Source organism: Salvia hispanica, chromosome 1 (genome assembly GCF_023119035.1).
Source record: "Salvia hispanica cultivar TCC Black 2014 chromosome 1, UniMelb_Shisp_WGS_1.0, whole genome shotgun sequence".
Classification (NCBI taxonomy): Eukaryota; Viridiplantae; Streptophyta; class Magnoliopsida; order Lamiales; family Lamiaceae; genus Salvia; species Salvia hispanica.
The window spans coordinates 22,842,187-22,858,666 of record NC_062965.1 but is presented as its reverse complement, the minus strand read 5'-3'; the positions used below and the strand labels follow the sequence as shown (position 1 = coordinate 22,858,666).

General features: G+C 35.8%; 2 protein-coding genes across 2 annotated transcripts; one reads left to right on the top strand and one right to left on the bottom strand.

Moving 5' to 3' along the window:
• Positions 1-7,884: 7,884 nt before the first annotated feature.
• On the bottom strand, positions 7,885-10,524 carry LOC125190711 (receptor-like protein 54). Its single transcript, XM_048088085.1, has one exon. The coding sequence runs from the start codon at positions 10,522-10,524 to the stop codon at positions 7,885-7,887; it is 2,640 nt and encodes an 879-aa protein (XP_047944042.1).
• Positions 10,525-13,430: 2,906 nt separating this feature from the next.
• Positions 13,431-14,474, top strand: LOC125190702 (receptor-like protein 30). The gene has a single exon (XM_048088075.1). It carries the CDS (start codon positions 13,431-13,433, stop codon positions 14,472-14,474), a length of 1,044 nt encoding a protein of 347 aa, XP_047944032.1.
• The last annotated feature ends 2,006 nt before the right edge of the window (positions 14,475-16,480 follow it).

The following is a 16,480-nucleotide window of genomic DNA, read 5'->3' as shown; positions in this document are numbered from 1 at the left end:
ATTAAACACAATTCAATATAAGCTTAAAATTGGAATATTACGAGCAGCCACTACAGAAGTAATATTGCACTCCCCATCCAAATCCGAAATTATAAGTACTTCGGGTTTCCATTATTTGATATTTATTTCCCGCGCTTAAGATAGAAATATCCATTAATAATTATCGTCTGCTATGGACTTAATTAATTAATATCTTATTTATTCCAAGAGAGGACTCAGCAAGAAAATCTTATTTATTATTCATAGAGTAATTAAACTCCAACTAGCTAGGTTCCGAATTTTAAAAACTTATTTCAAGCTTCTCTTGAGGATGTTATCAAACGAGACACACCTCGCGCATGATTCAACATAATAGCAATCCTAGCACCGCTATATATTAATCACCACTACCCAATATACCAGGCTTATTGGGTTGCGAAAAACCCACACCATTTGGTAAGTCAAAGTAGTGCATAATCAATACTGTATGCTCAATGCTAACGTACATTGATTAAGAAATAACAATTTACAAGACCTCGTCTTTCAGTAGATAGCATAAAGACTGTCTCGCTGTTAGATCCATTCAGTGCTATACCACACCAACGTCATTTTATTTCAGTAAGGCTTAGAAATAATCGGACTGACATTGCAACCTTTCACGATAGGTAGTCTAAGCCTATCTAGGTTGTGAAATTCTTCTTTTTCTTTGTTTAGAACTGACCGTGTTACCTTAAAGTGAACGACGCCCACAAACCGGTCTACTAAAACAAAGACTTAGACTTTGTTAAGTTACTTATACATTTAAACATGTAATAAACATCCATTAAATGTAAAACATAACACCATTATGACAAAAATAATCTGTTTATTCCTTTGGAAAATAAAATGAGAGTTTTAACAGTATTCAATCACTACGAAAGGTGATTTCTAGTATACAAACTCTAACAGAGACTTGCATGATTTAGGAGTTGATGTTGAAGCTAATACATGATATGTGCATATGTGATTAAAAGGTGAAAGTTTGGTTGCGAAGCCGGATAACAAAAGAGGGAATCATACTTGAAATCTAAGCAGTCAAGGTGGGCTTTATTCACTTAACTCTTTTATTTCCAAAATATTGATTATGGTGTTATAAGGGTGGTTTAAACTATTATGCCATGCCTGTGTTTTTTTTTTGATGATGTTGTGCGCCCGATGCCTAGTTTGTGAGTTCGCTCCATTGGGCTATAGGACTATGGATATGTATAAACGAATTCGGGTCTGAGTAGGGCCGCAAACCCTACCAGGCTAGTGTACACGGTGGGATCAGGAGCCGTCCTTGCTAGTCGGCCGGTCTCGTGGGCGAAAAGTGTGGCCACACTTTCGTCACACTTTCAGCAGGAAAGCGATACCAGAAGGTATGAAATCACGGATAAAAACGTGGTCATAGTTGAGAACATTGGTGGATTCAGAGGGGTCCTTTGCAGCAACAGGGCTATTGCAATAGTACACGATCGATTCCCTTAGCAGATCCCATGCTTCATCCTCGATAGAATCCGTCTTACCCTCACGCAGTATAGTTCCATTACTATGAACGCCACCGTTGGATGTGACAAACCCATCCTCAGATGTTAATCCTCTCAGCTTGTTCACATTTGCATCTGCTAAGCCCCAAGCGGTTGGAGGTGACTGAACGAGGAAACTAAAAAGAACTACCATCGTATGGTTCTTTAAAGCAGTAGTTGATACATTCGAAACGTTGTAGCCTTTCTTCTTTTATATTTTACAAAAGACCGAGAATGAGACCCTGACCAAGATCTGCTGAGATGGGGCTCTGAACTAAGAAAGCAGCATATGTTTCCACCGCAAACTTGTAATACTGTTTGAGCAGTAGCCATTGACCCAATGCGAGCTTGAGGCACAGTTCATAAAATCAATACTCCTTAATGCAAAGGTAAAACCAAGAAATCCACCGCAAGAAATGATGCCTAATGAAGACGAAAAACGTATAATCAGGATTCACACGCACAATCAGCAATGTTGCTGAAAAGACTAATAAAATTAGAATCAACATTCTACCACTTCAGAAGCATCAAGGATTACCATGTATGCTATAAAAACTGATGGTTGCAATCAAGAACACACGAATGCATTCCAGCCTGAATGAATAAATCCCGGCATAGTATATGAGCAACAAAACTTGAGTTGGGAAGAAAACAGACAAGCGGAATCTGCACATGATACATAATAAAAGGGATAAAATCCAATAACTTTTGAAATTGGAACATGTGTGACAGCAAAACAACATTGTTTTAGACAAAACGACATCATTCTATTTTTAGTGTTAGTTAAATTAACATCCTTTTATCCGAAACGACATTGTACAGTGATCATCGTGGGATTACATATTGCAAGAAATTGAAAAGTTATGATTCTATATTCCGGTTACAAAATTTATGGGTTTGACCAGAATTCAACGCAAAGTTCTTATTTAATAAGTTACTTGCATAGGAACGTTTACTGTGTTTCTCTGACTCGAGCTGAAAATCCATACAACATATAAAATGGGAGTATGTTAATAATTATTTATTACAAATCAAACTATGCAACTCTAATTTATATGATACATAACCGAGAATAAAACCCTCCCTCCATTTCGTAAAAATAGGAATTCTAGAAGTTTTACTCATACCGAATATGCATTTTTCCCTTTTTAGTCTGTCTCATAAGAATATGCACTTTCTAGTTTTAGTTAGTATTTTAGTTTAATTTAAATATTAAAACTTTCTTCAAATTAAAATAGATTTTTTGTTATATAAATATTTACAATAGCAAATTCATCCACTTTCCCACTAAGTTGGTTGTCTTGGAGGTATATCTCCCTTAGTGAAGGTATATTAAAGATAGATATGGGAATGCTACCACTTTGCCCCTTGTAGGATGCATATACATCCGTCCCTGCTTTCCTCCGTTCATGATCAAAAGGACTCATTTCCATCCAGCACGCAATTTTAACAAAATTGTTTTACTTTATTAAAGAAATAGATGGAAAAAAGTTAGTCGGAAGATATCTCTCATTTTTACAGTAGTATCTATAAGGAGTTGTGGTTCATTTATTAAATATATTTTTAAATTGAAAAGTAGAATAGTAGGACTCATGAATAATTAAGAAATGAAGTGACTTATTGTATGCGTTGTCCATGAATAGTGTATGACATTCTTTAATTAAGGAATGACATTGAGAATTCTCTTATAATAATATTTCTCTCATTTATTACTTATAAAATGGACCATATAGAAAGACATGCATAACTATAAAACCAGCAAAGAAATAAAACAAATAATACCTCCAAGAATAATTAATGAAATGACATTAAAAAGATAATTTCAAGACAAAAAAAGCCAAAATATGTAAGAGCATTAAATAAGATCTTACCACTTTACTTGCTGTCACCAAAGTCCAAAGATTGAAGCATTGTCAAGTTTCCAATTTCACTTGGAATGTTACCTGTGAGTAAAATTGCATTAGACCAACATCCAGTCAAATATAAATTCGCACATGCAATATAAATTATTTTTTAAAAGAATAAAGTAATATTCTCTCTGTTCCTAAAAAATAGACAACATTTGAAACGGCACGAGTTCTGATACATGGTAAATTAAGAGAGAGATAGAAAGAAAAAGTAATCGGAATATTGTTAGTAGAGATTTGAAGGAAATAAGGGAAGAACGATCAGTGTTGATATCGGAGTTGGCAGAGCTATAATCAATCAATCAATCAATCAACAATAATAATGATAATACTAATAATAATAAAAAAATTACCATTTTGCAAGATCCATATGCTTAGTCTGTCTTCTCCAATCTTAGCTCTCCATATTTTGAACAAAAGGTCGAGATTAAGTCTACCTCATGATTTGGGATACTGTCTCATGCAATCATATATTTATATGGAATTCAGGCTTGTATTAATGATAGTTAAAAAAACATGCTTAATTCTAATACAATTGGACTTTTGGCTAAAAGAAGCGGCAACAATAATAAATCACTTAGAATTTGAAATCTAATTATGTGATCAAACCCCAATCTTATTCATGCCGAGAAATTCTAATAACGTGACCAAATATTAACAATTAAGCACGTCAACAATGTGGAAGTAGAAATAGTATAGAAAATTGTAGTACCATAATCATAGTCATGAGGACATTTTGGTTTGTGGACGACTTGGTAGAGTCTTCCCACTATCATTCATTAATGGACTTTAGTATATTATATTCCCTCCGTCCCACGAGAATGTGCGCTCTTTCCTTTTTAGTCTGTCCCATAAGAATATGCACTTTCTAGTTTTAGAAAAAAAATTCTCTCTAATAAGGTGTGACTCATTCCCCAATAACAATACTTTAATTACTTTTTCTCTCCACCTCTCTCTCACTTTACCAATTTTGCATTAAAATCTGTGTCGAATTTAAAGTGCATATTTTTTTAGGACGAATGGGGTATATTAATAATTATTTATTACAAATCAAACTATGCAAATCTAATTTATATGATACATAACCGAGAATAAAACCCTCCCTCCATTTCGTAAAAATAGGAATTCTAGAAGTGACACGAGTTTTAATGCATAAATAGGTCAGTAAGAGAGAGAATGAGAAAACATAGAAGAATTAGTGTTAGTAGACTGTGGAGTCAATTATCTAAAATAGAAACTTTTCATTTATAGGAAACAAAATAAAAAATGAAAGAATTTCTATTTTTAGAAAAAGGGGATTATAACTTCTCTGGTCGGGACAGTCTATTTGACAAATTTATTCTCCGTCAAAATATGTGTGGCTTGTTAATTTTGGGCACATAGTTTTGTTCCTTTTTTGGAAAAAAAACCACCCTTAGTGAGACTGTGAAACGGCTCGAAAAAGGAAAATATTTCAAAATTAATCACATACTTAAAACACGTCGTGCCTTAATACACAATTTCACAAATATACTCTCTATGTCCGCTATTCACAGTCGTGGTCACTTTTTGCACACTTCTTATAAAATTGATAATAAATAGTTTAAGTGGAGAAATGGCAAGGCAAGAGAGTCTTCTAAACATTATTCTCTCTTACTTTACCATTTCTCACTTTAACTATTTATTATCATTTTTATAAAATGAATGCGCAGAAGTGACTGTGACTCTTAGGCGGACGGAGGGACAATCATATATAGTCGTTATTGATTTGACAAAAATATGATACATTCGAAATTATATACGGTATGAGCAAAGTAATGATTTTTTATAAGAAAGAATTGTGATGGAAAAATTCAATTGAAATGAGCACAAGAATTTATTGAGAAAAAACTGCATTGATTTCTATTGCGTAAAGTGGAGGTGGAATATTGTGTAAAAAAATTAAATGGACCTCAATTATATAGAGTTATGATGTATTTTGACTTAGGTAGAGGGCCCAATTATGTCTTTACTAATACTTATTCCGTCCGAAAAAAATATGAACAATTTTTTTTATTCTAAAAATATGAATATTCTATTTTTAGAAAGTATTTTTTTTTTCTAAAAATATGGGATCTATTATTCACTAGCAATACTTAATACTTTTTCTCTCTATTTCTATTTCTTTATAAATTATGCATTAAATCTCGTATCGAACTAAAGAAAATATAAGACTTGGTCGTTTCTTTTTTACTAGTATATCTCATTTAAAGAAATTGAAGAGAACTAAAATTGAGTAAGTACGTGTTTAATTATTAGCTTACATTTTTCAAATATCTAAAACTTTATAAACTTTTGAAAAATATTTAACAAAGTAAATTTCAAATAATTATAAATTACAAATATAATAGTCGGCATGTACTAATTTTAAAGTCATAACGACCTTCCAACTTGATATTATCACTTCAATTAACAAGTTTCAAAACCTGGCTTCAAAAAATTTTAGTTTTAGGGGGAGGGAGTACTACTCAGTTACAATTCATTTCCTCGCAACTCACAAATCCCTTTCTCTTCAATTACGATTCTACCTTCTTGAATGCATAATTAATTTACAAAATTAATTTATTCCATTATACTTTTTAAATATCCATGTCATTTCTACGTAATTCACAAATCTCTAGCTCTCTTCAATTTCGTTCTAGTCTCTAGAATTCGAAATGTTGGCACTCTTTTTTATTTATAAAATCATTAATCAAAATATTTCAGTAATTTATAAGTTATTAAAACAATATATTTTACATATAACTGTGTAAACATATAAGTTATTGGAAGGTACTTCCTCAGTACAGAGTCTCATTTATATCCGACACAGATTTTAATACATGTTAAGAAAAGTGGGTGGGAAAAAGTTAGTGGAATATGAGTCTTACTTATATGTATATATTAGTTTTTAAATGATACGTGAGTGAAATGAGTTGGTGGAATACACGACCTTTTTACCATTTATGGTAATTATAAAAACCAATCTAATTTTGATATAAAAACTATTGATCCAATCTAATAGGATGAATTGAATTTATTGAACACCAGTTGATTCTTCAACTCAAGCAACAAAGTTTTCTCATTCTGTAAGCAATGTTGTGTGTGAGCATTTGGTTTGGAAAATGTTGGTGAAAGTGGAACGATGAAAAGTAATAGTAAAAGCAAAGAGATAGCCATTGAAGAGGAATGATTAACATTGTGTTAGTGCAGAAAAAGTGTTGATTTATAGAGTTAACACACTTGGCTTCAAGTCTTCCATTCATCACTCCTAGAGACTTCAAGTCTTCCATTTAGCTCTGCTTGAGTCTCAGTGGAGTCATTATCTTGTGCCAACTATAATCTCTAATGGCGTCTACTTTGAATCTACTCTTCCCCATTCACGATCTAAAGGTTCATTTTAATTCAATACGCAATTTTTAAAAATTGTTTTTACTTTATTAAAGAAATAGATGTAAAGAATAGGTGGAAGATATACCTCATTTCTAAAGTAGAATGTATGTGTAAGGAGTTGTGGTTCATGGTAATGAGTTAGTTTATAGAAAATTATACTCCCTTAGTCCAAAAAAAATAGCATATTTATGGACGGCACAAGTTTTAAGACGAAATTGATAAAGTAAGATAGACGACGAGAGAAAAAAGATGTAAAGTAAGAGAAATATAGAGAAAAAAGTGGATAAACTATGAGAGGAGAGAAAAAGTGGAAAAAATATGAGAGAGAAACTTCCCTTTTGGACTTCTTAAAATGGCAAAACATGACTATTTTTCGTGGACGGAGGAGTACACACTTTAAAGAATTTCAATAAAATTTTGAAAATCTAGTTAAATTAAGAACCTACTAATTTATTACTCCCTCTGTCCCACTTAAAATGCAACATTTGTGAATCGGCACGCGATTTTATGTAGTGTTGTTTTGTGAGTTGATGAAAAGGGAATAAAGTTAGAGAAGATGAAAAAGTAGGGATGATAATTGATTCCATTTTAGTAAATGTTTTATTTTTAATGTGACAACCAAAATAGGAAAACGTTTCATTTTTAATGGGAATGCACTTTTTTGTATCCATGATACTACTTTTGTCCATATATAAAATAGAAGTAATACTTTTCTCATTCTATATATTATACCAAATGTGTCATATTTTATGACAAAATCCATCTGACCATCACCACGATACTAGAATAAATTATAAGAATACTATACTTAAAACTATTTTCCTTAATAAAGAAACAGACAATACCAGGTTTTGTGTTAAACTCAAGAAGTAGACACAATTACAAAAAGATCAGAAAAACACATGCAAAAGAAGGAAAACCATAGTACAACATAGAATCAAAATACATAGCTTTATTGCCACTACTGTCTTATGGCTTGATTTCTCACAACTCTTCTTCCTACATCCCTTCTCTTCTTCTTTTTGCAGAGGCTGACTATCTTCTCATAAACATCCTCAACTTTCTCAAAGAGTCTCTCTGAAGCTTCGGCGAAATATGAGCACCCACAGAAAGCTTCCGAAGCCCACAACATAACCAGCAGCAGCAAACACATAATCCCACTCAATCTCAGTCGTCCCATCTGATTCCACATTTAGAGGTGAAGCAAGAGGCTTTATGCAGCTAATGTTGAGAGGGGGACCACATACACCTATGTTTCCTTCAAAGCAATCACCGGGGAATGTTTGGATTTGAGGGGCAATTGGAATCTCTCCGACTAGCTTGTTGTGGGAGACATTCATCACCTGAAGGAATGTAAGCCCTACTATCTCCTTTGGTATCTTCCCGGTTAGCTGGTTCACTGAGAGGTCCAATGCTCCAAGCCCCATCAAGTTACTCAATGATTTAGGGATTGATCCGGTGAGACTGTTGTGGGATAAGTTGAGAAGATAAAGTGCGTTGAGCTCACCAATTGAGTCAGGGATGCCTCCTTGGAAACTATTGCAAGATAAGTCGATGGATGTAAAGTCTGGCCAAATCTTGACAAGATTCCGCTCTGCCCCGGTTAGTGATACCTCGAATTTAAAAGCCGAGTTTCTGTTATTCACCGCAGTGTAAACATTCCCCATCTTTCGGGACGTGGAACTATTGATAATTGGGACTGTAAAAGCCAAGTATTCATAGCTCAACTTTGTGACGTTATCTCTCATCATTGGTCTCCAGTCTGAAAAGGTCAAAGGATCCACATTGCCACTGAAGTTATTGTTAGCTATGTCAAAAATTTGAAGATTTGACCAGCTCTTGTCACATCTCAGCCCTCCATGGAATCTGTTGGCACGCAACACAAGCACGCGCAAGCTCAACGGAAGCATGCATGGGAAAGTGCCACCCAACTGGTTGCCTCCAACATTTATGACCTCTAACAGTTGGCAATTTTCCAGAGATAGTGGAACTTCCCCGATTAAATTGTTGCTGTTGAGATCCAGATATAGCAAGGGACAATCGACTGTAAAGTTTGGGACACGACCAGTGATGTTATTTCTCCCTAAATTAAGGGCAAGAAGACGCGACTCTACTAGACAGCGTGGGATATTACCATGTAAGATATTGACAGACAAGTCAAGAATTTGAAGGTTTGTTGCTTTGCAAAGGGAGGTTGGAACTGTTCCACTTAGCGTGTTGTTGGATAAGTTCAAGACTGTTAACGAACTGCAATTCGCTAAGGAAAGTGGAACATCCCCGACTAAATTGTTGTCGCGCAGATCTAATGACATTAGTTTGCACTTGGGAGAGAACTTATCCGGGATCCGACCACTGATGTTATTCCTCCCTAGACTGAGCACAAAACTATTTTCAAACAGACAACGGGGAATGCTACCGCTCAGGTAATTAACGGACAAGTCAAGAACAACAAAGCTTGCAGCCTTGCAAAAGAAGACTGGAATTGATCCAGACAAGCTATTGTTCCTGAGTGATACTCTTGCATCAGTTCCAGTTTCAAGAATCCCAAACTTCTCAAAATAATTATTTGAGAAATCCACATTTGTAGGATATTTCAGCATTGAGAGTGAGGGAAACTCGCCGCGAAGCTGGTTTGAGTGCAAGTCCAGGAAATGGAGAGAGGATGGCATGTTATAAGGCTTTTGGAAACCAACTAGCATATTACAAGAAAGGTTCAAATAGGTAAGTGATCTGTTTCCGATTTCCCAAATCCAACTAGGAATTTCCCCTGCAATCTTGTTATCCGAAAGGTCCAGGTGATCCAATGAGGATTGGCTTACAGGGAAAGGGTTTGAACTTAAACGTGACAAGTTGTTTTTCGAAAGAGTTAGAACTCGAAGGTTGGGAATTAGGCTTAGAATCTTGTCCAGCTGAAAAGTGTCATTGAACAAGTTGTCAGAAAGATCTACAACACTGAGATTTTGTAGCTTGATGAAAGAGTCGGGAAGGCTCTCCAATCGATTACGACTCAAATCTAAGACAGAAAGCTGAGTAATATTTACAATAGCAAATTCATCCAGTTTCGCACTAAATTGGTTGTGTAGGAGGTCAATCCAACCTAGTGAAGGTATGCTAAAGATAGATATGGGAATGCTACCACTCAGTGAATTGTATCTTAAATTAATAACCTCAATTTTTGCAAAACCTTCAAAGTGGCCTGAAGAAATTGATCCGCTGAAGAAGTTGTCTGCCATCTCCAGATCAACAAGCTGTGACAGATTGCTGAGCGTGGAAGGAATCGCGCCACTGAATTTGCAACGAGACAGGTCCAAAGAAGACAATCTGGCAAGATTGGAAATGTTGTGTGGTAAAGAACCTGAGAATGAATTGTCTGCCAAGCTCAGCTCTTCCAGGTATTTGAGTCTGAAAAGACTCGACGACTCGTTTAATCCACCTGAGATGCCTTCATAGTCGAGTCGCAGAGAGATAACATGGCCTGCGTCGTCACACTCCACACCCTTCCAAAAGCAACAATCATCCTTTTGATTCCAGTGCACCAGTATTTCTGAATAAGATGAATCGAACACCAGTTCATTCTTCAACTCAAGCAACAAAGTTTTCTCATTCTCTAAGCAATATTGTGTATGAGCATGAGTAGCATTTGGTTTGGTAAATTTTGGTGAAAGTAAAAAGATGAATAATTGGAAAAGCAAAGGAACAACCATTGAAGAGGAATGATATTGTGTTAGTGCAAAAAACGTGTAGATTTAAGGAGTTGCACACTCGACTTCAAGTCTTCCATTAATCATTCTTAGAGTCTTTGTGGGGTCATTATCCTATGCCAACTATAATATTTAATGGCATTTACTTTGAATCTACTCTCCTCGTCCACAATCAAAAGGCTCATTTTGATTCAATACGAATTTTAAGAAATTATTTTATTTTATAAAAAAATAGATGGAAATGTTATGGAATATTGACCTCATTTTAAATTATAGACGTCTCAAAATGATAAAATGGGTCATTTATTCACTTACGGAAGGAGTAATATAAATACTCATACACATTAGTGGTGATTTGCAGACATCCCTTTCAATTGAGGGGACATTAGCCTCTAAAACAAATTGACTTGGCAAAATTGCCTTAAAATTCAAGGTGATTTGGCAAAATCAGCATTAACGTAGCAATCAAAAAGGCGTTGTTTCCAAATCAGGCTCATGGGGAAAAATTATTAGGCTCAATTTGCTATTTTATTCATGATTTTGAAGTTAATGAGAAGGTGAACAAATCAACACTTGATTTTATGTAATTTGTAAAATTAACGACATCAATAACAATTTAAGTATTAGAAACAAACTAAATGCATAAAACAAAATAAATAATACTAACGTGGCCTAAATGAAAGTGATGCTCACAGATCATCCTCACATAAATATGTAGCATAACACTTCCCGTAAAATAAATATCTTTACCTCATAAAACATAATTTACTTCTAACAAGGAGAATGTAATAACTTCGAAACCATCAATTGACTTTTTCAGCTCCACACATATATACATGTTAAATAATCAAACCAATTATTGCAACTAAAAGAATAAACTACAAGCATCTACAGAAGAAAGCAGCAACAGATCAAAGTGCTAACCTGTTCCATATGTGGCTACTCTCAAATTATATAAGACTTCGGGGAACTCTTCAGACCGCGTTTCCTCAGACTCGAGCTGCTGACCACACATGAGAAGGCGTTAACGAGATATCCTGCAATAGACCATGTTTGGGATAGCTCTGCTTGCTTCCCTACAAACCTTGCTTTCTTCGTGTCAAATATTCTTGCCACTTGTCTTTCGAAATGCGTTTCTCTCCAGTCTTGATGGCTTTTTCTCCAATCTCGGGTCTACCATTTTAATGCAAGCAACAACAATCAAGACCCAATTTTATAATTTTGGATGATGACACATTTGATCATTTTGGGACGTCTACAATTTAAAAAATATCCATTTATTTTTTTGGTAAGTGGACCACATACTTACTACACTAACAATTACACTCACATTCTACTGTAAAAAATAATCAGGTCCACCTTTTTCTAACTTTTTTCCATCTATTTCTATTATAAAATAAAATAATTTTTCAATATCCATGCTGAAGGGGAGAGTAGATTCAAAGTAGACGCCATTAAAGATTATGTGGCATAAGATAATGGACTCCAAAATGACTCTAGGAGTTACTAATGGAAGTCTTGAAGTCAAGTGTGCTAACTCTATAAATCTACACTTTTTCTGAACTAAAACATGTATTAAGTATTCCTCATGCTCAAACAAAATATTGCTTAGAAAATGAGAAAACTTTGTTGATTGAGTTGAAGAACCAATTGGTGTTCGATTCATCTGATATAAGAAAACTGGTGCACTGGAATCAAAAGAAGGATTGTTGCTCTTGGAAGGGTGTGAAGTGTGACGCGCGGCCATGTTATCCGTCTGCGACTTGACTATGAGGGCATCTCAGGTGGACTAAACGAGTCGTCGAGTCTTTTCAGACTCAACTTCTTGGAAGAGCTGAGTTTGGCAGACAATACATTCTCAGGTTCGTTACCACACAACATTTCCAATATTGCAATGTCTTCTTTGGATCTGTCTGGTTGCAATTTAAGTGGCGCGATTCCTTCCATGCTCAGCAATCTGACTCAACTTGTTCATCTGGACATGGCAGACAACTTCTTCAGCGGCTCAATTTCTTCCGCCCACTTTGAAGGTTTGGCAAAAGTTGAGTATATTGATTTAAGTACCAATTCACTAAGTGGTAGCATTCCAATGTCTATATTTAATATACCTTCACTACGTTGGATTTACCTCTACGGCAACCAACTTAGTGGGAAAGTGGATGAATTTGCTATTGTAAATATATCTCAGCTTTCTTCATTAGATTTGAGCAGTAATAGACTGGAGAGCCCTATTCCTAACTCTTTCATCAAGCTTCAAAGTCTCAATTCTCTTGATCTTTCTGACAACTTGTTCAATGATAATTTTCAACTGGACAAGTTTCTAAGCCTTCCCAACCTTCTAGGTATATATCTTTCCAACAACAACTTGTCACTTTCGGGTTCACACAGTTTCCTGTAAACAATTCCTCCTTGTACTCGTTGGACCTTTCGGATAACATGATTGCGGGAGAAATTCCTAGTTGGATCTGGGAAATCGGAAACGGGTCACTTTACGATTTGGACCTTTCTTGTAATATGCTGGTTGGTCTCCAAAAGCCTTATCACATCCCCACTTCTCTTGAGCATCTGGACTTGCACTCAAACCAGTTTCGTGGCGAGTTTCCCAACCTTGAAGGTCTAAGTTAATAGTCTTGAATTTATCCTACAACAAGTTAAGTGGAACAATTCCAACATCCCTTTGCGAAACCTTTAACCTATGGATTCTCGACTTGTCTGTCAATAATTTAAATGGCAATATACCGCGCTGTCTAGTAGAGCAACTTCTTGCCCTTAATTTAGGGAGAAATAACATCACTGGTCGTGTCCCAAACTTCACTGCCGATTGTGGCCTACAATATCTGGATCTCAATAACAACAATTTAATCGGGGAAGTTCCGATATCACTGGAAAATTGTGCACAGTTAGAGTACATGAATGTTGGAGGAAACCAGTTGGATAGCACTTTCCCATGCATGATTCCGTTGAGCTTGCGCGTGCTTGTGTTGCGCCGCAACAGATTCCATGGAGGGCTGAGATGTGACAATAGGTGGCCAAATTACATAAATCTTCAAATTTTTGACATAGCTAACAATAACTTCAGTGGCAATGTGGATCCATTGAGCTTTTCAGACTGGAGACAAATGATGAGAGATACTGTCACAAAATTGAGTTACAAAAACTTGGCTTTTGCAGTCCCAATTTCCAATAGTTCCATGGCAGACGCGGACTTCAGCGAAAAGGTATCACTAATCATCAACGGGGCAGAGCGGGTTCTTGTCAAGATATGGCCAGACTTTACATCCATTGACTTATCTTGCAATAATTTCCAAGGAGGCATCCCCGACTCATTGGGTGAGCTCAACGCACTTTATCTTCTCAACTTATCCCACAATAGTCTCACAGGAACAATCCCTAAATCATTGAGTAACTTGACGGGGCTTGGAGCACTGGACCTCTCAGTGAACCAGTTAACCGGGAAGATACCAAAGGAGATTGCAGGGCTTACATTCCTTCAGGTGATGAATGTATCCCACAACAAGCTGGTCGGAGAGATTCCAATTGGCCCTCAAATCCAAACATTCCCCGGTGATTGCTTTGAAGGAAACATAGGTTTATGTGGTCTCCCTCTCAGCATTAGCTGCGCAAAGACTCATGCTTCACCACCAAATTTGGAATCAGATGGGGAGACAGAGATCGAGTGGAATTATGTGTCTGCTGCTGCTGGTTATGTTGTGGGCTTCGGAAGCTTTCTGTGGGTGCTCATATTTCGCCAAAGCTTCAGAGAGAGACTATTTGAGAAAATTGAGGATGTTTATGAGAAGATAATCAACCTTCGGAAAAAGAAGAAGAGAAGGGATGTAGGAAGAAAAGTGCTAACCTGTTCCATATATATGTGCCTAATCCTCAAATTATATAAGACTTTTGGTTCTGGGAACTCTTCGGACCCAGTTTTCGCCTTGGACTTGAGCTGCTGACCGCACACGAGAAGGCGTTGACGAGCTCAGAGTCCTCTTCGGTGGTCAACATTTTGGCCGCGTTAGGGTTGGTGAGTAGAAGCTTCGAGACCATGTCTGGAATAGCCGTGCTTGCTTTTTCTGTGTCATAATATTTCGGCCACTTGTCTTTCGAAATGCGTTTGTCTGCAGTCTTGATGGCTCTCTCAGCAATCTCGGGCCGTCCCATTTTGATGCAAGCAACAGTTAGCTGCAAAGGAAGTGAGACGTTGAACGTTATGATCATTTGTTAGCTGCAAGAGTACTTTACCTTCAGTGATACATTAGATTGATTAATGAGTATTTGAATGATAGACGGCCAAAATGAACTCCAAATTACGCAATCCGTTAAGAGTACGAGATGAATGCAAAAAAGTGAGTACAAAGCAAAATTACAAGACGAGAACTTGAATTAAAATTAAATGAACAATCCTCCAAAGACATAGTAGTCCGATGAAGTTCAATAGTATTCATAACAAAACCCATATTTGTGTTCAACTATATTTGAGTACACTCATATGCATATAGAAATTATAGCTCATTAAGAACTAAATTTTGACATTCCCAGCCCGATTAACTCAAAGATGCAATTAAAGAAGGCAGTCTACCTGCCAAAGAAGAGCTCGCCATGAACCACCATTGTGATAATTATGACGATGAGGATAAATACAAGATACAGATCCGGTGCTGGTTGAAAATAATCGAGAAAAGAAACGTACGTATTCTTGGGGTCACAGCCAGTTATGATCCGCCACTCCTTGTCTTCAAGAGTGGAATAGCATATTTTAAACGGCATGTCAGCAGCAACCAAATTTTACCAATTAGCAAGATAACTAACTACAGACCACAGGCTTCTGAGAGAGAAGAAACGGAAGTCCATGTGAGCAGGCTGCAAGTTTGGAATCGGATAGGTGAGACATCAATTCGATGAGCCAAGGAGGAATCTGATCGGGATAGATGTTGAATTTGTTAACAGCGTCGTATAGTATTCCTCAGTCTTGTATCGGTAGATCTTGTTGAGTTTCTTCATATTGATCCAATAATATTCTCTAATATGAAACGACAATGCAACAAGACGGTTGTTTAATGCCCGAATGAGGTCGGCTGATCCATCCTCCGGAGCAAGCATTTCACGTGCACATATAATGCAGAGTAGAACAGAGCCCCTCTGACTCGAGCTAAAGTAGCATAGCTTAAATCGGATAGAAATTGTTTATTGGTTTACATTTCTTCAAAGCAGATTATGTGAAAAATCCACTTTTGGAAATATTTTCTTAATTTATTTTTATTAAACTATAAAATATATCGCAAATTATCATCGATGTTTCAAATCTATTTCGAATAATCGATTTTGATGTTTGAATATTTAAGATGAGAACTTTAACCTTGACTATTTAACCTTGTTATATAAATTGGAGTATTGTAACGAGAGAATGGGTTCACCTCGTTAGTAAGAGAAAAAATTCATAAAATAGTATTAATGATTTATACTTCCTCCACCCATTAAAAATAAAACATTTTTTTTTATATATTATCCCATTAAGAATGAAATTTTTTTAATATAGAAACATCATCATATCTATTTCTTTCACCTCTCTTACGTTATTCTATCTTTATGAACTGACAAAATAATACTACTCCTATATAAAATCTCATGCCGAAAAGTAAACGTTTTATCTATATTGGGACGGAGGAAGTATTTTTGAGACACATCAAATAGAAAAAAAAATGGTCTAATTTTATGGGATGGAGCAATTTGAGAAGTTGTTTCAACAAATGTTTCAATCATATTAGTGTAAATAATAAGAATACTATACTTAAATCTATTATCCTTAATAAAGAAACAGACAATACCAGGACTTTATTTCAACTCAAGAAGTAAACACACAATCACTGAAGGATATGAAACACACATGCAAAAGAAGGAAAACCATAGTACAACATAGAATCAAAATAGATAGCTTTATTGCCACTACTGTCTTCTGGCT